The sequence below is a fragment of the Bombina bombina genome, chromosome 6 (genome assembly GCF_027579735.1).
Source record: "Bombina bombina isolate aBomBom1 chromosome 6, aBomBom1.pri, whole genome shotgun sequence".
Classification (NCBI taxonomy): Eukaryota; Metazoa; Chordata; class Amphibia; order Anura; family Bombinatoridae; genus Bombina; species Bombina bombina.
The window spans coordinates 742051333-742075709 of NC_069504.1; the positions used below are offsets into that span (position 1 = coordinate 742051333).

The following is a 24377-nucleotide window of genomic DNA, read 5'->3' on the forward strand; positions in this document are numbered from 1 at the left end:
GAGCAAAAGAGAGGGGAAAGAGAGAGAGAGAGAGCAAAAGAGAGAGAGAGCAAAAGAGAGGGGGGAGAGAAAGAGCAAAAGAGAGGGGGAGAGAGAGCAAAAGAGAGGGGGAGAGAGAGCGCAAAAGAGAGAGGGGAGAGAGAGCAAAAGAGAGGGGGGGAGAGAGCTCAAAGGAAAGGGGGGAGAGAGCAAAACAGAGGAGGGAGAGAGAGAGGGGGAAAGAGAGAGAGAAAAAGAGGGGGGGAGAGAGGAAAAGAGAAGGGGGGGGAGAGAGTAAAAGAGAAGGGGGAGAGAGAGGGAGAGGGGAGAGAGCAAAAGTGGGGGGAGAGAGAGAGGAAAAGAGAGAAAGAGAGGGGGGAGAGAGAGAGGAAAAGAGAGAAAGAGAGGGGGAAGAGAGAGCATAAAAAAAAACAATCGGGGAAGAAAGAGAGCAAAAGTGAGGGGGGGAGAGAGAAAGTAAAAGAGAGGGGGGAGAGAGAGCAGGGGTGGGACCACTGTACGACCAAAAATGGCCCGTGTAAACGGGCTTTAGGACTAGTATATATATATATATATATATATATATATATATATATATATATATATATATATATATATATATATATATATATATACACACATATAAAAAAAACAATCGGGGAAGAAAGAGAGAAAAAGTGAGGGGGGAGAGAGAGCAAAAGAGAGGGGGAGAGAGCAAAAGAGAGGTGGAGCGAGAGAGAGCACAAAAGAGAGGGGGAGAAAGAGCAAAAGAGAGGGTGGTGAGAGAGCAAAAGAGAGGGGAAGAGAGAGCAAAAGAGAGGGGGGAGAGAGCTCAAAGGAAAGGGGGGAGAGAGGGGGAGAGAGAGAGAGGGGGGAGAGAGAGAGGGGGGGAAAGAGAGAGAGCAAAAGAGGGGGGAGAGAGGGAAAGCAAAAGAGGGGGAGAAAGAGGAAAAGAGAAGGGGGGAGAGAGAGCAAAAGTGGGGGGGAGAGAGCAAAAGTGGGGGGGAGAGAGATCAAAAGAGAGAAAGAGAGGGGGAAGAGAGAGAAAGAGAGGGGGGAGAGAGAGAGCAAAATTGAAGGGGGAGAGAGAGAGAGCAAAAGAGAGGGGGAGAGAGCGAGTGCAAAAGAGAGGGGGTAGAGAGAGCACAAAAGAGAGGGGGAGAGAGAGCACAAAAGAGAGGGGGGAGAGAGAGAGTGCAAAAGAGATGGGGAGAGAGAGAGTGCAAAAGAGGGTGGGAGAGAAAGAGAGTGCAAAAGAGAGGGGGGAGAGAAAGCACAAAAGAGAGGGGGGAGAAAGAGAGCGCAAAAGAGAGGGGGGAGAAAGAGAGCAAAAGAGAGGGGGGAGAGAAAGCAAGAGAGAGGGGGGAGAGAAAGCAAAAGAGTGTGAAAAGAGCAAAAGAGAGGGGAGAGAGAGCAAAAGAGAGGGGGGGGAGAGAGAGTAAAAAGAGAGGGGGAAGAGAGAGAGAGCAAAAGAGAGGGGGGGAGAGAGACAGCAAAAGAGAGGGGGAGAGAGAGAGCAAAAGAGAAGGGGGAGAGAGAGAACAAAAGAGAGGGGGAGAGAGAGAACAAAAGAGAGGGGGGAAGAAAGAGAACAAAAGAGAGGGGGGAAGAAAGAGAGCAAAAGTGAGGGGGGAGAGAGAGCAAAAGTGAGGGGAAGAGAGAGCAAAAGTGAGGAGGGAGAGAGAGCAAAAGAGAGAGGGGAGAGAGCAAAAGAGAGGTGGAGCAAGAGAGAGCACAAAAGATAGGGGGAGAGAAAGCAAAAGATAGGGGGAGAGAGAGCAAAAGAGAGGGTGGTGAGAGAGCAAAAGAGAGGGGGAGAGAGAGCAAAAGAGAGGGGGAGAGAGAGCAAAAGAGAGGGGGAGAGAGAAAGCAAAATAGAGGGGGAGAGAGAGCAAAAGAGAGGGGGAGAGAGAAAGCAAAAGAGAGGGGGGAGAGAGAGCAATATGTAAATATTTGCATAGGAAATTAACACATCAAGGCAAGATTCCCTGCTTGTTTTTCCCCAGAAATACTTCATATACAATGTTACCAATGCACAAGAGAATTCTGGGGAATCTTGCCTAGATGTGCTAATTTCCTATGCAAATATTTACATTGATTTAATTTTGAGACATGGAGGATTTTAATTTCAGTTTTTTTTCTCCCGCCATAATTTTAATGAATTATATATATACACACACATATAAAGTTACAAGTTTTGCGTTAAGGTAAAAAAGCAGCGTTATCATTTCCAGCTTTTTTACACACGCTGGTATTACGAGTCTTGCAGGTTTAGGGGCACCGCACACTTTTTTGGCCTGAACGCAAAGCAACTTACGTAAATTTAGTAAAGGCTTTTTTCAATAGGACTTGCATAGCGCCGGTATTACGAGTTTGTCCTGGGAGGCCAAAAAGTGAGCGGTACACCCTCTACCGCCAAGATTCCTAACGCATTTTAAAGTCAGTAGTTATTAGTTTTACGCTACAAAGCTGTAGCATAAAACTCATAACTAAAGTGCTAAAAAATAGACTAACACCCATAAACTACCTATTAACCTCTAAACCGAGGCCCTCCCGCATCGCAAACACTATAATAAAATTATTAACCCCTAATCTGCCGCTCCCGACATCGCCGCCACTATAATAAACACATTAACCCCTAAACCGCCGCACTCCCACCTCGCAAACACTAGTTAAATATTATTAACCCCTAATCTGCTGTCCCTAACATCGCCGCCACCTACATTATACTTATTTACCCCTAATCTGCCGCTTCGGACATCGCCGCCACTAGAATAAACATATTAACCCCTGAACCGCCGCACGCCCGCCTCGGCAAAAACACTAGTTAAATATTATTAACCCCTAATCTGCCGCCCCTAACATCGCCGCCACCTACATTATACCTATTAACCCCTAATCTGCTGCCCCCAACATCGCCGCCACCTACCTACATTTATTAACCCCTAATCTGCTGTCCCCAACGTCGCCGCAACTATTCTAACTTTATTAACCCTTTAAACCCAAGTCTAACCCTAACATCGATCCAACTTAAATATAATTTAAATAAATCTAAATAAAATTCCTATCATTACCTAAATTATTCCTATTTAAAACTAAATACTTACCTATAAAATAAACCCTAAGCTAGCTACAATATAACTAATAGTTACATTGTAGCTAGCTTAGGGTTTATTTTTATTTTATAGGTAAATTTGTATTTATTTTAACTAGGTAGAATAGATACTAAATAGTTATTAACTATTTACTAACTACCTAGCTAAAATAAATACAAATTTACCTGTAAAATAAAACCTAACCTAAGTTACACTAACACCTAACACTACACTACAATTAAATAACTTACCTAAATTAAATACAATTAAATAAATTAAATAAAATTAGCTAAATTACAAAAACAAACACTAAATTATAGAAAATAAAAAACAAATTAAAAGATATTTAAACTAATTACACCTAATCTAAGAGCCCTATCAAAATAAAAAAGCCCCCCAAAAATAATAAAAAAAAACTAAACTAAACTATCAATAGCCCTTAAAAGGGCCTTTTGCGGAGCATTACCCCAAATAAATCAGCTCTTTTACCTGAAAAAGAAATACAAACAACACCCCCAACAGTAAAACCCACCACCCACACAACCAACCCCCCAAATAAAACCCTAACTAAAAAAAACCTAAGCTCCCCATTGCCCTGAAAAGGGCATTTGGATGGGCATTGCCCTATTGCTGCCCAAAGCCCTAACCTAAAAATAAAACCCACCCAATACACCCTTAAAAAATACTAACACTAACCCCCGAAGATCCATTTACCGGCAAGATGTCCTCAACGAAGCCGGCAGAAGTGGTCCTCCAGACAGGCAGAAGTCTTCACCCAGACGGCATATTCTATCTTCATCCTTCCGACGCGGAGCGGCTCCATCTTCAAGACATCTGGCGCGGAGCATCCTTTTCAATCGACGTCTTCTTGCTTTAAATTACGTCATCCAAGATGGCGTCCCTTAGGTTCCGATTGGTTGATAGAATTCTATCAGCCAATTGGAATTAAGGTTGAAAAAATCCTATTGACTGATCCAATTAGCCAATAGGATTGAGCTTGCATTCTATTGGCTGATTGGAACAGCCAATAGAATGCGAGCTCAATCCTAATGGCTGATTGGATCAGCCAATAGGATTGAAGTTAAATCCTATTGGCTGATGCAATCAGCCAATAGGATTTTTTCAACCTTAATTCCGATTGGATGATAGAATTCTATCAGCCAATCGGAATCTAAGGGACGCCATCTTGGATGATGTCATTTAAAGGTACCTTCATTCAGCAAGAAAACGTCAATTGAAAAGGATGCTCCGCGCCGAATGTCTTGAAGATGGAGCCGCTCCGCGTCGGAAGGATGAAGATAGAAGATGCCGTCTGGGTGAAGAGTTCTGCCCGTCTGGAGGACCACTTCTGCCGGCTTCGTTGAAGACATCTTGCCGCTTGGATGAAGACTTCTCCCGGTAAGTGGATCTTCGGGGTTAGTGTTAGTAATTTTTAAGGGTGTATTGGGTGGGTTTTATTTTTAGGTTAGAGCTTTGGGCAGCAATAAAGCTAAATGCCCTTTTAAGGGCAATGCCCATCCAAATGCCCTTTTCAGGGCAATGGAGAGCTTAGGTTTTTTTAGTTAGGATTTTATTTTGGGGATTGGTTGTGTGGGTGGTGGGTTTTAACGTTGGGGGGGTTGTTTGTATTTCTTTTTCCGGTAAAAGAGCTGATTTCTTTGGGGCAATGCCCCGCAAAAGGCCCTTTTAAGGGCTATTGATAGTTTAGTTTAGGTTAGGGTTTTTTTTTATTTTGGGGGGCTTTTTTATTTTGATAGGGCTCTTAGATTAGGTGTAATTAGTTTAAATATCTTGTAATTTGTTTTTTATTTTCTGTAATTTAGTGTTTTGTTTTGTTTTTAATTTAGCTAATTGTATTTAATTTATTTAATTGTATTTAATTTAGGTAATTTATTTCATTGTAGTGTAGTGTTAGGTGTTAGTGTAACTTAGGTTAGGTTTTATTTTACAAGTAAATTTGTATTTATTTTTGCTAGGTAGTTAGTAAATAGTTAATAACTATTTAGTAACTATTCTACCTAGTTAAAATAAATACAAACTTGCTTGTAAAATAAAAATAAACCCTAAGCTAGCTACAATGTAACTATTAGTTATATTGTAGCTAGCTTAGGGTTTATTTTATAGGAAAGTATTTAGTTTTAAATAGGAATTATTTAGGTAATGATAGTAATTTTATTTAGATTTATTTAAATTATATTTAAGTTAAGGGGTGTTAGGGTTAGACTTAGGTTTAAGGGTTAAAAATGTATAATAGTGGCGGCGATGTTGGGGACGGCAGATTAGGGGTTAATAAATGTATGTATGTGGAAGGGATTAGGGGTTAATAAACGAGGGGTTAGGGGTTAATAAATATAATGTAGGTGTCGGCGATGTTGGGGGCAGCAGATTAGGGGTTAATAAGTATAATGTAGGTGGCGACGATGTCCGGAGCGGCAGATTAGGGGTTACTAAGTATACTGTAGGTGTCGGCGATGTAGGGGGTGGCAGATTAGGGGTTAATAAGTGTAAGATTAGGGGTGTTTAGACTCGGGGTTCATGTTAGGGTGTTAGGTGTAAACATAAAATGTGTTTCCTCATAGGAAACAATGGGGCTGCGTTACTGAGTTTTACGCTGCTTTTTTGCAGGTGTTAAGACTTTTTCTCAGCCGGCTCTCCCCATTGAGGTCTATGGGGAAATCGTGCACGTATAACCAGCTCACCGCTGACTTAAGCAGCGTTGGTATTGGAGTGCGGTATGGAGCTCAATTTTGCTCTATGCTCACTTCTTGTCTGTTAACAACGGGTTGATAAAAACCCGTAATACCAGCGCTGCAGGTAAGTGAGTGGTGAGAATAAACTGCAAGTTAGCACCGCACCCGTGACCACAAAACTTGTAATCTAGACGAATGTTTCTTATTCGATACAACCTTTGACCTTAAAGAGATGTAAAGCACTAAGTAGTGGGTTATACTTAATAGAATCATTGAAATATGTATTATTTATCATTTTAAAAGGATTTTACCTTTTTTCTTTTTTTTAACTTCATTTGTGCAGGGTCCATTATTTCCTATCACAGCTCCACAAGAGGGCTATGGTCTCTACAGGAAGGCAAAGAAGTAGCTTTACATTTGAAGTGGTTGCTAGGAGACACCTGCACTAGCTCCAGTCAGTTTCCTGCCCATGCTCAGCATAGGACTTCTGCTGCAAAAATTATGTGACAGTAGAACTTAAGTTTTATAATGGTAGCAATGGCTACAATGAGAAATTCCAAGTGCTCATTTTGCAAGAAAACAAGTTTTTTGCTGTTTTAACACAGTCTGTCTGTAACATAGTTGTTTTTACTAAAGGAGCACTGTTTAATATCCCTTTTATTGCTAAAAGGCTTAGTCAATTTAGGAAGATAAAATGTTTTCGAAGAGCATCTAAAAAAAGTTAATTTAGAGCAGAGAAAAATATTTTAAAGCTAAGGTATGTTTTTTGATAATCAATATTAAAAACAGCTATAAAGTGTTCCCCAGTTTCAAACATAAGAAATCAGGAGTATGCACAGTGGACAGTTTAACAGGAGCATAATCTTGTATGGGTTATATCTCAAATGTCCCTTTTCTTTTTTTTTTTGTCTTTCAACAATTTTAGGGCTATAATTAATTTTAAGCTGTCTATTTTTATGTACATAATTTGAATGTCTCAATTTTTTCACTTGGCTTTCATAAGAGAAAACATCCAATATTAGATCTATGATTTCAAATAATATATTATAATTAGCATCACTTGCACGTTCATTTAGGACATTTTAAGCCTGTGTATAACAGAGTGTTACAGGAATTAGAGAGGGTACTATTTTTTGCCTCTCTGTATTAGATGACAACTACTTTGTCTGATTATAAAGTGTTATTTTGTATTATAACAGCAGAAATGGGGAGCTTTTAGGGAGGTTAATAAAGTCTCTCTTGCCAGGACTTGCTTTTACTAAAGCAAACAAACTTTCTACTAAGTACTATGTAATCTTTTATGGAAGCTTTATGTGCTGGCATGATAGAATATGAAAAATAAGCTCTTTTACCTAACCAAAAAGAAAATATTCTTCTAAAGCCAATATGCATTAACCCCTTAAGGACACAGCATAAGTTTGCTCAATTGTCCCATGACGGAATAATTAAGACATTGGTCATAAAGGGGTTAAATAAAAGTATATTGCATGGTATTTTAGTGTGCTGCAATATGTACTGGCAAGTAGTAATATTAATAAAAATAATTGTATTATTCATTTAACACCTTTCCTGTAAAGGGGACACAAAATGATATTCTGCAGTGTTTAATTTAACCAGCTGGTGACAAGGTGCTAATGTACTATTCCTTAAACTACAATGAAATGATAAAAGGGTAAAAACAAAATCTTAATCTGCAACTGTGTCACAATTAGTTGCACAATCAGACTCCCTGTGTAAAAAACCTTTAACCCAATCCCCAATACTAAGTTTTTCATTACTTTAATCATTACAACCTTGACTTGGTGCAAAGTAATTATACAATCTAATACCACCTTAATGAAGATGAATGACACATAAATGATCTGCTGCACTGTATAAGTACAGCTGTTATGCTTACATTAAAGGGATCCTCTAATTTCATTCAACCTCAATAAACCCTAACACAAGGGACCCCACCACAATTAACCCGCCACTAGCAAACACTTCATTACCCACCAGCTCACTAATCATTTTTGCCCCTATCAATAGCCACCCAACTAGATTCCGCAACCTCCCAACAAAAAACATAAATTATGCTTACCTGATAATTTCATTTCCATCGAGGGGAGGAGAGTCCACGGGCTTCATTCATTACTATTGGGAATTAAGAACCTGGCCACCAGGAGGAGGCAAAGACACCCCAGCCAAAGGCTTAAATACCTCCCCCACATTCCCTCATCCCCCAGTCATTCTGCCGAGGGAACCAGGAACAGTAGGAGAAATATCAGGGTATAAAAGGTGCCAGAAGATGATAAATATAGGGCTGCACAACGGAGATACGGGCGGGAGCCGTGGACTCTCCTCCCCTTGATGGAAATGAAATGATCAGGTTAGCATAATTTATGTTTTCCATCTAAAGGGGAGGAGAGTCCACTGCTTCATTCATTACTATTGGGAACATATACCCAAGCTCTAGAGGACACTGAATGGAACCGGGAGGGTAAAAAGGCGGACCCTAATCTGAGGGCACCACAGCCTGCAAAACCTTTCTTCCAAAAACAGCTTCCGCAGAAGCAAAAACGTCAAACTTGTAAAACTTTGTAAAAGTGTGTAAGGAGTACCAGGTAGCCGCCTTACAAATTTGCTCCATAGAGGCCTCATTCTTGAAGGCCCAAGATGAAGCCACAGTTCTAGTTGAATGAGCCGTGATCCTCTGAGGAGGCTTATGTCCCGCTGTCTCATAAGCCAATCGAATCAAGCTCCTCAACCAAAAAGACAGTAGCAGAGGCCCTTTGCCCCTTGCGCTTTCCAGAATACACCACAAAAAGAGATGTAGACTGTGTGAAATCCTTTGTAGCCTGAAGATAGAAAACTTCAAGGCACGAACCACATCCAGGTTATGAAGTAACCTCTCTTTTGAGAAAGAAGGGTTAGGACACAAAGAAGCAACAACCATTTCCTGATTGATGTTACGGTAAGACACCACCTTTGGGGAGAAACCCCAACCCAGTGCGAAGTACAGCCTTATCCGCATGAAACACCAGATAAGGAGGATCACATTGCAAGGCAGCTAGTTCAGATACTCTGTGTGCCGATGCAATAGCCAACAGGAAGAGAACCTTTCAGGACAGAATCTTAATGTCAATGGAATGCATAGGTTCAAATGGAACCCTCTGCAAAACCTTAAGGACTAAATTTAAGCTCCAGGGCGGAGCCGACTGTCTAAAGACAGGCCTGATTCTAGACAGAAAAAATATAAGAGGAAAAAACGGACAGTAGCTAAGCACTCACAAAGACAGGCAAAGAGGGCTAAGCAGAATGGGTGAGTGTATTAAAACTTAACATTTAATCATAATGCTAAAAAGAACTACTAGTGTAGTAATAGATAATACTTAGATTAGAAACAAAGTGTATGCAAGGCTAACATATCCATGAAAAGTACCAATATAAATACTGTCAAAAAGGCAAAATAAGACTAGGCTTAGGCAGAAGTATACCCCAAAATGTTCACGGATTGCACAATAAACTAACTATAAAAGAGGAATAACCTCCACACGAATTATATCTATCTGGTGCAATACTGGAATGGTATAAGTTCGTCTAAGTCATACTAAAATTGTCATAATGCAAGTGACAGTATAAGGAAAAAGAATTAACATATGGATAATGTAGCTTTACGAGCGCCTAATGCGCATTTCGCCTGACTAGGCTTTCTCAAAGGCTAACCAGACTGATAGCAGCCTCACTGCCTATGTACCGTAAGATAGCCAATCATGGAGTCGGGGATTTCTCACACCCCTAAAAGGACCAATCAGGATCGTCCTCCTATCATTGGATAGGCGAATGTCACGTGATCGAGGAGTAATCTGACAGGGAATGGGAGGAGTGGTTTTGCTACGTAAAATAGGTAGTCCAATTGTTACACAGAGGAAGACAATACTATATCTCAGAATAAGTAAGTAAACAAGTAAAGAGACAAATAATACAGTCGCCTGGCAACATAAATAAGCGGAAAAAACACAAAAACATCTCCTGACTCGTATATCGTTATATATGATCAAACAGTCAAATGAAGAATATACATGCACATAGCAGCAGTTACATAAACGATATGTATAAAATGTGAGACATTATGATTTTTTAAGGGTTGCAAGACGAATAAACTGGATCAATAGATCTAAAGACGAATCATATATAAACAAGTAAAGAAACAAATAATACAGTCGACGGTCTCCTGGCAACGTAAATAAGTGGGAAAAAAAACAGAAACATCTCCTGATTCGTATCTATCCAACATATTCCCATATAATTATTTTCTTAGTATACATTCTGTTAGTTAATAAACTACATCCATTACATAGGTGTCTGCACCCGGAAACTATTCACTTAATGTTTACGGTATAATTATTCTCTTTCATGTCATCTTATGAATAAGATATATGACATATATTTGCGAGTCAGCGTATTTTATTATATCTTAATAGCACGTTTATTGGTTTCTTAACGTTTCTTTTTAAGCATTATTAATAAATATCCTTGATTTTCTTTCTAAATGGGCAATGATATTTATAAGAACCCCCTTTTTTTGGATATCGCTGTTTAGTTATATATGGATCGTTTTTAGATCTTTTGATCCAGTCTATTATTCGTCTTGCAACTATTAAACAATCATAATGTCTCACATTTTACACATATCGTTTATGTAACTGCTGCTATGTGCATGTATTTCTTTCATTTGACTGTTTGATCACACATAACGATATACGAGTCAGGAGATGTTTCTGTTTTTTTCGCTTATTTACGTTGCCAGGAGACCGTTGACTGTATTATTTGTTTCTTTACTTGTTTATATATGATTCGTCTTTAGATCTTTTGATCCAGTTTATTCGTCTTGCAACTCTTAAAAAATCATAATGTCTCACATTTTACACATATCGTTTATGTAACTGCTGCTATGTGCATGTATATTCTTCATTTGACTGTTTGATCATATATAATGATATACGAGTCAGGAGATGTTTTTGTGTCTTTTCCGCTTATTTATGTTGCCAGGCGAATGTATTATTTGTCTCTTTACTTGTTTACTTACTTATTCTGAGATATAGTATTGTCTTTCTCTGTGTAACAATTGGACTATCTATTTGACGTAGCAAAACCACTCCTCCCATTCCCTGTCAGATTACTCCTCGATCACGTGACATTCGCCTATCCAATGATAGGAGGACGATCCTGATTGGTCCTTTTAGGGGTGTGAGAAATCCCTGACCCCATGATTGGCTATCTTACGGTACATAGGCAGTGAGGCTGCTATCAGTCTGGTTAGCCTTTGAGAATTCTTTTTCCTTATACTGTCACTTGCATTATGACAATTTTAGTATGACTTAGACGGACTTATACCGTTCCAGTATTGCACCAGATAGATATAATTCGTGTGGAGGTTATTCCTCTTTTATAGTTAGTTTATTGTGCAATCCGTGAACATTTTGGGGTATACTTTTGCCTAAGCCTAGTCTTATTTTGCCTTTTTGACAGTATTTATATTGGTACTTTTCATGGATATGTTAGCCTCGCATACACTTTGTTTTTAATCTAAGTATTATCTATTACTACACTAGTAGTTCTTTTTAGCATTATGATTAAATGTTAAGTTTTAATACACTCACCCATTCTGCTTAGCCCTCTTTGCCTGTCTTTGTGAGTGCTCAGCTACTGTCCGTTTTTTCCTCTTATATTTTTTCAGTTACTTACTGGACAGCGAGCACCCCCCATTATTTATAATTATTGGTGTATATATTTAACTTGATAATTATATGTTCAGCAATTGCTGGAGTGATAGCTTATGTTTCATGATATATATACTATGATTATTGACAAGGGGATTATGTAGATAATTTATTTGCTATCCCTCTTCTTACAATTTAACTGATTCTAGACAGAGCCTGAACAAAAGATTGGATGTCAGGAAGCTCATCGAGAATCCTATGCAACAAAACTGATATTGCCGAAATCTGTCCCTTTAAGGAACTAGCGGCAAGACCCTTCTCCAAACCATCTTGGAGAAAGGACAGAATCCTGGATACCTTCACCTTATGCCAAGGATATCCATGCTTCTCACACCAGGACAAGTAAGTCCTTCACACCTTATGGTAGATGCGACGAGTGACTGGCTTCCTTGCCTGAATTAGAGTATCAATCACACTGTCAGAAAAGCCTCTCTTGGTTAAGACCCCGCATTCAATCTCCACGCAGTCAGCCTCAGAGAATCTAGATTTCGATGTTGAAAGGGGCCCTGTGACAGCAGATCCCTGCAACAGGTTAACTTCCATGGCAGAGAGGATGACATCCCCACCAGATCCGCAAACCACGTCCTCCGCGGCCACGAAGGAGCATTCAAAATGGCCGGGACCTGCTCCTGTTTGATGCATGCCACTAAGCGAGGTAGAAGTGGTAACGGTGGAAAAATGTAAGCTAGGCTGAATCCCCAAGGAACCACTAAGGCATCTATCAGCTCTGCATGAGGATCCCTGGACCTCGACCCGTATCGAGGTAGCTTGCAATTGAGTATGGACGCCATGAGATTTATCTTCCGGCGTTCCCCATCTGTGACAAATCTCTGCAAACACTGCGGGGTGAAGAGACCATTCCCCCGGATGGAAGGATTGTCTGCTGAGAAAGTCTGCTTCCCAGTTGCCCACACCTGGAATGTGAATCGCTGAGAGCGAGCAGTCGTGGGACTCCACCCACTCCAGAATCCGAGACACCTCCCTCATCGCGAGGAAGCTCCTCGTACCCCCCTGATGGTTGATGTAAGCCACCGAGGTAATGTTGTCGGTCTGGAATCTGATGAAACTGACCGACTCCAGAGAAGGCCATGCCTTCAAAACATTGTAAATTGCTCGTAGTTCTAGTATGTTGATCGGAAGGAAAGGCTCCTACCTGGACCACTTTCCTTGCGCCATCCTGGCACCCCAAACAGCTCCCCATCCTGTCAGACTGGTGTCCATGGTCACAATCTCCCAGGACGGTCTCAAGAAGGATGTCCCCATGGACAGTTGCTCCGGACGGATCCACCAAGAGAGGGAGTTCTGAGTCCGAGCATCCATGGATATCAGCTGTGATAGATCTGAATGATCGCCGTTCCACTGTCTCAACATGCACAATTGAAGAGGTATGATATGGAACCTGGCGAATGGGATGACATCTATGCTTGACATCATGAGACATATCACCTATGTATGGACATTGAGCCACTGAAGGGCTTGTGGAGGACTGAAGAGCAAGACAGCTGGATGCAAGCTTCCTGTACCGCTGATCTTTGAGAAATATCTTCATGGAAATAGAGTTTATTATCGTGCCCAGGAACTCCACCCTGTTGCTGGGAACCAGTGAACTCTTTCCTGAGTTGATCTTCCAACCGTGAGATTGGAGCATTAGAAGAAGAGCCCTCGAATCTGGCCACTGCAAGCTGCAAGGCTGAGCGACGGCGCCTGAACTAGGATGTCGTCCAGGTAAGGAGCCACCACAATGCCCCTGAACCCTATCCTCTAACTCTGGGAGACAACTTCTAGAACCCAGGGGTCCTGAACGTCCTGCAACCATGCGTCTGAGAATAAAGATAATCTGCCCCCTACGTGATCCGGAGACTGGACGGTGGCCGCCCCTTCATGCCGATTTGGTCTCGGCGGGCTTCTTGCTCTGCTTAGACTTGTTCCAAGATTGAGCCGGCTTCCAAGATCCCTTGGACTGGTCTGCTTTTGTGGAGGGTTGCTGGCGCTGGGCCTTGTCTGCAACGAAAGGGACGAAAAGTAGATCCCTTAGGCTTAGCCTTCTTATCCTGCGGTAGGAAATCTCCCTTGCCTCCCGTAACCGTGGATATGATCTAATCCAATCATGGACTGAACAGGATCTTTCCTTGAAAAGGCAGGGACAACAGCCTCGATTTAGAGATCATGTCCGCAGACCAAGATTTTAGCCACAGAGCCCTGCGCGCTAAAACAGAAAAATTTGACACCTTAGCATTCAGGCGAATAATATGCATATTGGCATCACAGATGAAAGAATTGGTGACCTTCAGCGCCTTAATCTTCTCCTGTATCTCGTCGATGGATGTCTCCCCCTCAACCATTTCACACAGGGATTCACACCAATATGTCACAGCTCCAGCGACCACTGCAACGGCCGGTGATGGCTGAAAAACAAACCCTGTGTTTTGAAACATCTTTCGCAACATGTTTTCCAGCTTTTTATCCATGGGCTCTTTAAATGACGAACTATCCTCGAGGGGAATAGTCATACGCTTTGCGAGCGTAGAGATAGCCCCATCCACCTTAGGGATGGTCCCCCACAGCTCAAGATGAGAGTCCAGAACGGGAAACAGTTTTGTTAAAGGAAGAAGGGGAAAAGGAAGAACCTAATCGCTCCCATTCGTTCTTAATAATATTAGCCATTTTACCGGGAAAGAATGGGGTACTACCCTGTCCTTGTATACCTTGTCAAGCTTAGGAATCGCAGGTTCCTCTGGTATCTTAGGTTCCGGAACCTCCAGAGTAGCAAACACCTGCCATAGCAAAAATCACAAATTGTCCATCCTAAACCTATAACCAGGCTCCTCCGCCGCCGGAGGTTTAGATGACACGGACTCCGACCCAGAAGGGGCATCCTCCGAAGAGTCGGAGTGGGTCTCGTCATCGTATAGAGCCTCTGGATCTTCTATCGGCGAGGACAAACCCTGGGCCGGGCCGCTATGATAAACCCTACGCTTGCGCTTAGCAGAACATGGTAAGGCATGGATCACTTTCGAAACCGCCGATTCCAGTTGGTCCGCAAAGTCTGACGGCCAACAAATCTCTCCCGAAGGAGTAACGGTTGGACCCCGGGGCGCTGCATGTGCAATCGGAGATGAGTGTAGGAAACACACCTCCCGGGACAAAGAACCCTCAGAGGTGGACGGCTCAGTAATACTAGACATCCGTTTACATTTAGATGTTGTAACTTTATCAAGGCATGTGGAACATAGTTGAACAGGCTGATCTACCAGAACCTCCTCACAACAAACACAGGAATGAGACTTTGTTAAGGAGGGAGAGCCCTCTAACACGTCAGAGTCCTCCATCACTTGCGCTTATGGATAGACTAATTTAATTTACAAAAAGGCACCTTTATACCACCAATAACCGGGGTACTCACCACCTCCTAGGACCCGGACTACAGAAACCGCTACGTCTCCTGCATCACAGATCAACAGAATAGGATAGACACACCCAGTCACGTGGAATGCCTAGCAGGACCGACCCTATACTAGGGAAAAACACGCCAAAAATGGCCACGCAAGATTCCCGCAAGTAACCTGAAAATTCCACACATTGCCAGAGCCTCATCTCACACATAACGCAGCAATGACATAACAAACAATATCATGTATAAACCCCCCCTGTTCAATAATCCCTCTTTCCAGGAATATTAACCCTTGATTCTGTAAAGATAAAAAGGCGCCACATTGTGACCGTCTTCTATGTTATCATTATTAATAAAAAATGAAATGATCTTACCAGAATCTACGCCGTGGAACAGGAACACAGCCCTTCAAGTGTGAAAGGTTAGTAGCCTCGCTCCTGACATGGACTTGAGTGTAGAAAGCAGGCAGCGAAACTCGTCAACTCTGATTGCTTATGGAGCTGTTTATATGAGTCTGGATGGTTTCGCAGAAGGATTATCCCTGTATCTCCGGACTCTAACTTTGGCCCAGGCTCTCACTGAGAGGCTGACAGGACTACTTAAAACTCCAGTCCCAATGCGAAGAGTACTAACCCCCATAAGAGACTATTCCAAAACTCCGGCACTCCTCTGTCATCCTCCTGTGACGAAAGGCAAAGAATGACTGGGGGATGAGTGAAGTGGTGGAGGTATTTAAGCCTCTGGCTGGGGTGTCTTTGCCTCTTCCTGGTGGCCTAGTTCTTAATTTCCAATAGTAATGAATGAAGCTGTGGACTCTCCTCCCCTTTAGATGGAAACAAATGCCCGTTTTTACTAGCAACCATGGCCCGAGTAATGTTTGCCCCCCAACTAAACCCAAGCCACTTAGCACTAGTAAATCCAGCCACACTAGCATCCTGAGAACCAAAAAAAATGAACCCCCCCCCCCCCCACCACAAGAAACACTTGCCTCCCTGCATGGCCCCCGCATAGTAACCTGGCATCAAAAAGGGATCCCAAGCACATAATGGTTCCCCCTTTAAAAGTCTAAAGACCACACAAAATAAATAACTTAATAATATCAGAGCACAAAACTATAACACCCTAAAAATTATCACAACCTGCATCTAAATCATTTACCCATCCAAGCTCTCCTTCGATACATCCTATCACAAAGAGCAAGATCCCTGAGATGCCCAACCAAAAGTATATTCCTACCTTACTACTGACTGCAGTGTTATGTTATCCTATATTAAGCCATTATTTCTAAGATTCACCCATAAAACAGAGATCTGTTATTTTGATGTACACGCTAATTCCTCAATTCCTCATCCTCAGCCTCCTCAGCTAGGATCCTTGTAGGAGTAGGCCTCAAAATTTTAAATTACTATGTGAAACTTCTTAATTTATAGTCTTTTTAGAAAACCCTGATTGGTTTGATTAACCAATCAGGGTATAAGGAGGTGCCATTTAATCTTTATTAGTTATATACCTAAGAACTATATATATATATATATATTACAAAAAACATCAAGCAGGTCCTCTTTCAAGTATATTAAGGGGCTAATAAAACTGAAGCTGTAATTTTAGCTTGTTTATGTTGTTTATGAGTTCTGGATGTGAATAAGACACATACATTAAAATATATGTTAAAAAAAAAGCCCCCCAAAATGTTGCATATTTTCTCCCCTTGCCAGCAAGTTTTTAATCATCAGGCCTTTAGTGGGATCCTAAGCAGCTTCAACAAATAGTTTCTAATAAATTCAGTTCCTTTCATTTTGTTCTCAACTTTCTTCTGGCTTGGATATCTATCAGCTGTCTTTAACACATCAAACAGTTCTACTGAGGGTAAGGAAGGCTTTAGTTATAGTTACTGAGGCAGTAACATGGGTCCCTATGTCATATAGGTTCCAGTGCTGTGTTCAGAAAGTACTCAGTCTAGTTACTGAGCCCAGCTATAAAAAGTAGCATTGTGGTGTCACAAATAATAGCTATTAAATAATGAAATCTTGCGATGTTAGCCTTCCCTGAACTTGAACCTGCAACCTCTGTAGAGATACTATAGTTAGCTGATAACCAATCAGGGTATAAGGAGGTGCTGATAAGCTAACTGATCTATTTCTCCACAAGAAAAATATAAATAAGATATATGTTTATTATTTAACTGCAAATCACCAATGGGCGCCATTTAGCTTATACTGTGAGAAATAAGGCATTTTCCTCAAGAGACCTCAATGGTGGTACTCAAAAATGGCGTCTATGCACAAGCCAAGGTTTCTGAATTCCTCAGCTAACTCATTTCCTTGTATCCAGCAGCCTTCTTCAACACTCTAAAGTTGGATTAGGAAATATTATTTTACAAATATTGATCAAAAAAAGCTCCACAACCTATTTCTCAGCCTGTATCAATAATCGGCCATTTAGCTTAACTAATTATATTGTTGGCTAAAAAAAAAAAAAAGAAGCTAAAGATATGTAAATTATGAATCATCTTGTCCGGTAACGATTGTGAACCAATATGCTTATAACATATGATAACAATCACTACTGATGTCAACAGAAGGACTAGGCAATGTCACCTGTTGGGCAATAGCTATATAGTCAACCATTGAACACCTAACAGTCCCAAAAGGTTTGACGCAGCTAAGAATCTGCTGAAAATAAAGAAGGAGCACAAACAAATGGATGGTGTTAAAAGGGGGGACAATATATACTGAGAGTCCAAAAAGAGACAGACATGGAGGAGAAAAGGCACAGATATTGTGTGATAGCTTAATACAGAGGCATCTCTGATCTCATACCTCTCGATGTAGCACTGCATACTTCAGGTAATTTGGGGTATCAGTTTCCAATTCTTCTGGCTCTTGTAGGGTCCCTTCAATCAGTAGGTCCTCATTATCCCCCAAATCTGTTGACCCTGGTGGTCCCACTCTGCGCAGAACCTTCCGTACTGTCTGTAGGGGACACAAAAGGACACAGTGACCCATGTTTTATTATTATTATCATTTATTTCTACAGCTCCACAAAATTCAATTTCAAACTTATATATAAAATGTACAAGAAAATGATGGCATGCTGTTTAAGGGACACTGTTATGTCCCTCCCCCTTAAAGGGACATAAGACGCAAAAAGTTTATTTCGTGATTTAGATAGAACATACAATTTTAAACAACTTTCCAATTTACTTCTATTATCAAATCGTCTTCATTTTCTTATTATCCTTTGTTGAAAAGCAGGGAGGTAAAGTCAGGAGTGTATAGGTGTCTGCAGCAGTCGTTTTGAACTAATGATATAAATAAGCAAGAGCACTAGATGGCAGCACTATTTCCTGTCATGTAGTGCTCCAGACATGTGCACTCTATCTATCTAGATATCTCTTCAACAAAGAATAACAGGTGAACAATGCACATTTGATAATAGAAGTAGATTACAAACTTTTTAACATTTTTATTCTCTATCTAAATCATGAAATATTTTTTTTGGGTTTCATGTCCTTTAATGTGCTCCTAATTACTTGTTATACAAGCTGCATAATATTACATGTATTGGAAATCCCATCCTTTAGTTTTATTCTTGCAATTTAAATAGCTGATTTTGTTCATTAAAACCGTGACCCATAATGACAATTTCAGTATTGAAGTATTGTCCTTTGTATATAGGGAGAGGTGAGATAAGGAGGTCTGCTCTTCCTGCAGGCTCTGACCATTTAAATGGACATGTTCTAGAGACCAATAGGAGGTGATCTCAAAGTGCAATGGCAGATATTTCAAATGAAAAAATAAATCTTAAGGAACAATTTGCATATATACTATGCAGTTGTTTCTAATAAGTAATTAAAAACACTGTCTCTCAGCAATAGTTAGACAACCACATTAAAGGGCCATGATACCCAAATGTTGAAACACTTGAAAGTAATGCAGCATAGCTGCAAGAAGCTGACTATAAAATATCACCTGAACATCTCTATGTAAAAAAAGAAAGATTTTTTTTTTTTACCTAAAAATGTCCTAAGTATTCATACCTGCGTGATGGGTATACTCAAAGCGCCAGCAAACACCTATTGGCCTGGGAGAGGTGATACCTAGCTAGCACCTAAAAAAACTGCAAGTGTGGGAGGGGTCCCGGGCGCCAACTAACGGAGGCTAGGTGTATTACAATAGTTTAAAATACAGAAATTTATTAAAAATAATATAAAAAATACAATATAAAAAAATACAATATAGGCATATATAATCTCATGGATCCATGGTACAGCGAAAAGTGTTCAACATAAAACAATCAACATAAAAACATAGTTAAATGCAATAGGAGCGAATGTTGTTGGTGCAGATTTAAGCACTGGCTAATGCAGTCCTTATATAAAAAAACAATCAGGTGGAATGGTCTGATCCAAGGGGGTATAATAAGACCACAAATGATATCCAAACGTGACACCAAAAACAGATAGTGATAGATGATATTTAAACAATCCAAAAGTATCCAAAAAAACAAAAATTATTCAAAAAAATGTTGATATTTGTGAATTCCGGTGCTCCTATCAAATCGAAAAAAATGAAAAAATGAAAAAAATGAAAAAATCGAAAAAAAGCCCAGATGTGAGGATAAGTAGAAAAAAGAGAAGAAAAATCAGATATCCAAAATATCAAATATAAAAATGCTTGGCAAAAACAAACCTGTGGAAAAAGCAAAAGACAGCAATGTGCTTTTTCCACAGGTTTGTTTTTTCCACAGGTTTGTTTTTGCCAAGCATTTTTATATTTGATATTTTGGATATCTGATTTTTTGTTTTTTTGCACTTGGGTTTGAGACCGTGGTCTCAATTGCATATCATGCTGCAATAAGAGTTCTTCATTTTGTTTTTCACTTGGATACAACACTACAATCGATGTTTTGACACTGAATTGTTTTTTCACTTTGCTGACAGACTAACATTAACTGTTTATTTTGAGGAACTATATTAATTTACCTTCAACACCAGAAAGTTTCTTCACATCCATTTTCTTCTCTTTTTTCTACTTATCCTCACATCTGGGCTTTTTTTCGATTTTTTCATTTTTTTCATTTTTTCATTTTTTTCGATTTGATAGGAGCACCGGAATTCACAAATATCAACATTTTTTTGAATAATTTTTGTTTTTTTGGACACTTTTGGATTGTTTAAATATCATCTATCACTATCTGTTTTTGGTGTCACGTTTGGATATCATTTGTGGTCTTATTATACCCCCTTGGATCAGACCATTCCACCTGATTGTTTTTTTATATAAGGACTGCATTAGCCAGTGCTTAAATCTGCACCAACAACATTCGCTCCTATTGCATTTAACTATGTTTTTATGTTGATTGTTTTATGTTGAACACTTTTCGCTGTACCATGGATCCATGAGATTATATATGCCTATATTGTATTTTTTTATATTGTATTTTTTATATTATTTTTAATAAATTTCTAAGTATTCACACCCCATTGTAAAGGACTTTAAGCAGCAAATCAGTATGTCTGTCCCGGGACAGGCAAGGGAGGGAGCCTCGTGCACACTCATGTTATTTCCCTATTCAGTTTAAGGAAGTTTACTATGAAATCTCATGAGAATTAAGTGAAATCTCATGAGATCACAGTAAAAGAGTTCATGACCTCAGCACTGTTGATGCTGATTGGCTGCAGTTCATTTCTTCATTTTTTTTTTTTTTACCTGCAGCTGGACAGCAGCTGAAGTATAATTTTTTACACAGAACTTACTCTGGTGAGCTAAGGAAATTGTGAGGTAAAAACATAATTTATGCTTACCTGATAAATTTATTTATTTCTGGATATAGTGAGTCCACGGCATCATCAATTACTAGTGGGAATATCACTCCTGGCCAGCAGGAGGCGGCAAAGAGAACCACAGCAAAGCTGCTATATATGTAACTTCCCTTACCCATAACCCCCAGTCATTCAGCCGAAGGAAAATGGAAAAAGATGATAATACAATGGGCGGGGCCGTGGACTCACTATATCTGGAAATAAATAAATTTATCAGGTAAGTATAAATTATGTTTTCTTTCCTAAGATATAGTGAGTCCACGGCATCATCAATTACTAGTGGGAACCAATACCCAAGCTAGAGGAAACAGATGATTAGGGAGGGACAAGACAGGTAACCTAAACAGAAGGCACCACCGCTTGAAGAACCTTTCTCCCAAAAGAAGCCTCAGCCGAGGCAAAAGAATCAAATTTGGAAAAAGTATGCAGAGAGGACCAAGTTGCAGCCTTGCAAATCTGTTCCACAGAACCTTCATTTTTGAAAGTCCAAGAAGAAGAGACAGCCCTAGTAGTCTCTCAGGAGGTTGCTATATCCAGCAGTCTCATAAGCCAAATGAATTAAACTTTTCAGCCAAAGAGAAAGAGAAGTAGCCATAGCTATCTGACCCTTGCGTTTCCCAGGAAAAAAAAATGCAGAAGACTGGCAAAAATCCTAAGTCGACTGCAAGTTGAATTTCAAAGCACGCACAACATCCAAATTGTGTAAAAAACGTTCCTTATGAGACGAATGATTAGGACATAGAGAAGGAACAACGATTTCCTGATTAATATTCCTGTCCGAAATAACTTTAGAAAGTAAACCTAACTTAGTCTGAAGAACCACCTTATCAGCATGAAAGATAAAATAAGGGGAATCACAATGCAGTGCTGTGAGTTCTGAAACTCTTCAAGCAGAAGAAAAAGCAACAAGAAACAAAACCTTCCAAGATAACCTCTTAATTTCTAAGGAATGCATAGGCTCAAATAGAGCCTGCTGTAAAACCTTAAGAACAAGGTTAAGACTCCATGGAGGAGTAACAGGTTTAAACACAGGCCTGATTCTGACCAAGGCCTGACAAAAAGATTGCACGTCTGGCACATGCGCCAGACGCTTATGCAACAAAATAGACAATGCAGAAATCTGACCCTTTAGAGTACTTACTGCCAAACCCTTCTCCAGACCCTCCTGGAGAAAAGACAGAATCCTAAGAATTCTGACTCTAGTCCAAGAGAGACCTCTGGATTCACACCAATATAGATATTTACGCCATATCTTATGGTAAAATTTTCTAGTCTCAATGACTGACTCGGAAAACCCACTCTTAGACAAAACTAAGCGTTCAATCTCCAAGCAGTCAGCTTCAGAGAAACAAGATTTGGATGAAGGAAGGAACCCTAAAGTAGAAGGTCATTCCTCAGAGGCAGTCTCCAATGTGGAAGAGATGACATATCCAGTAGGTCTGCATACCAGATCCTGCGAGGCCACGGCAGTGCTATGAGAATCACTGATGCCCTCTCCTGCTTAATATGAGCAATGACTCACAGAAGGAGAACGAACGGAGGAAACAGGTATGCCAGACTAAAAATCCAGGGGACCGCTAGAGCATCTATCAGAGCGGCCTGTGGATCCCTCGACCTTGAACCGTACCTCGGGAGCTTGGCATTCTGCCAAGACGCCATTAAATCTGGTTCTAGTAACCTCCACTTGAGGGTTAAGCTTGAAAAACACCTCTGGGAAGGAGTTCCCACTCCCCCCGGATGAAAAGTCTGTCTGCTCAGAAAATCCGCTTCCCAATTGTCCACTCCTGGAATGTGGATCGTGGATAGACAACAATAATTCGAGCCACCTCTTTCATGGCCAAGGAACTCTGCGTTCCTCCCTGGTGGTTGATGAAAGCCACTGAGGTTATGTTGTCCGACTGGAACCTGATAAACTGGGCTAAAGACAACTGAGGCCAAGCCAGAAGAGCATTGAAGAATGCTCTCAGCTCTAGGATATTTATGGGAAGAGCTGACTCTTGCCGAGTCCAGAGACCCTGACAGAGATGTTCCTGAGACAGCCACCATGGAAAAGATTCTCTTGTCGCCTGATCCAGATTTATTCAATGGGACTGATCCTCATAATCCCTGATCCATTGCCCTAGCATGCACAATTGCAGAGCTCTGAAAAGGAACCAAGCAAAAGGAATGATGTTCAAGGAAGCTACCATCAGACCAATTACCTCCATACACTAACGGCCGAAGCGAGGACTCAAGGGCAAGACAAGAATTGAAAATCTTGGACTTTAGGACCTCTGTCAGAAAAATCCTCATCGATAGGGAATATATTATGGTCCCTAAAAACACAACCTTTGTAGCTGGAACAAGGGAAATCTTTCCCAGATTCACTTTTCATCTGTGGGAACGAAGAAAATACAACAAAATCTCTGTATGAGAGTTTGTTTGTTGAAAAGATGGTGCCTGAACCAGAATGTCGTCCAGGTAGGGTGCCACTGCAATGCCCCAAGACCAGATTATTGCCAATAGAGCCCCCAGAACCTCTGAGAAAATTCTGGGGGCTGTGGCAAGGCCAAACAGCAGAGCTACCAACTGAAAATGATTGTCCAAAAAGGTGAATCTCAGAAATTTTTAATGATCCCTGTGAATGGGAACATGAAGGTAGGCATCCTTTAGGTCTATGGTCGTCATGAACTGACCCTCTTGGACCAAGGGAAGAATGAAACAGATTGGAATATAACCCTTCATGCTGACTTGGAATCAGCTGCGGGTTTCTTTGATCACTTCCCCTTGTTCCAAGACTGATTGGGTTTTCAAGAAGACTTGGACTGTCCCTGCTTGGAAGAGGGAGGGGAAGGCTTACCCTCTGAATGTCATGTTCTGTCTCAGGATATCATGTGAGAGCCTCATTGTCTGGACCAGTTGCTTTAAAGGAAGATTAGTAGAAGCCATACTGATTGAAAATGAAAGCAAATTTATTTAAACAACAAAATACTTTGTTTAAGCAAATACTTGCAGAATATTTAAATATGCTACTCAGGTATGTTAAGACCACATACAGCAGGAGTGAAAATAAACAAACAAAGTAAGCAAAGATGCAGATTCAAAAAGGAAAGTCTTTCTCCTGGTAATAACTGAAATGTAAGATTTGCACAAGGCAGAAAACAACTTGTAAACAGGTAGCAGGTTTAAAGGTAAAGTCTTTCTCCTGGTAATTGCTGAGTGCAGGAATTGCACAAAGCAGGAAACAAACTTGTAGATTGGTAACAGGTTTAAAGGTAAAGGCTTTCTCCTGGTAATACCTTGTAAACAGGTGCAAAGGTGAAGTCTTTCTCCTGGCAATAGCTGAGTGCAGGAATTTGCATAAAGCAGGAAACAAACTTGAAGATTGGTAACAGGTTTAAAGGTAAAGGCTTTCTCCTGGTAATACCTTGTAAACAGGTGCAAAGGTGAAGTCTTTCTCCTGGCAATAGCTGAGTGCAGGAATTTGCATAAAGCAGGAAACAAACTTGAAGATTGGTAACAGGTTTAAAGGTAAAGGCTTTCTCCTGGAAATACCTTGTAAACAGATGCAAAGGAAATCTTTCTCCAAAGAAGTACAGGAAACAGGTTCTGACTTGACAAAACAGATCCAATGTGAAGACACTAATGCAGACTAAA

At 40.6% G+C, this 24377-nt stretch overlaps 1 protein-coding gene across 4 annotated transcripts in view; it reads right to left on the bottom strand.

Moving 5' to 3' along the window:
• ANK1 (ankyrin 1) overlaps window positions 1-24377 on the bottom strand; it is a 789047-nt gene that overhangs the window by 32216 nt on the left and 732454 nt on the right. For all 4 annotated transcript variants that reach the window (XM_053717993.1, XM_053717995.1, XM_053717994.1 and 1 more), the window contains one exon: window positions 17737-17889. In XM_053717993.1, coding sequence (XP_053573968.1) covers window positions 17737-17889 — 153 coding nt within the window. The remainder of the gene's footprint in view (window positions 1-17736; window positions 17890-24377) is intronic.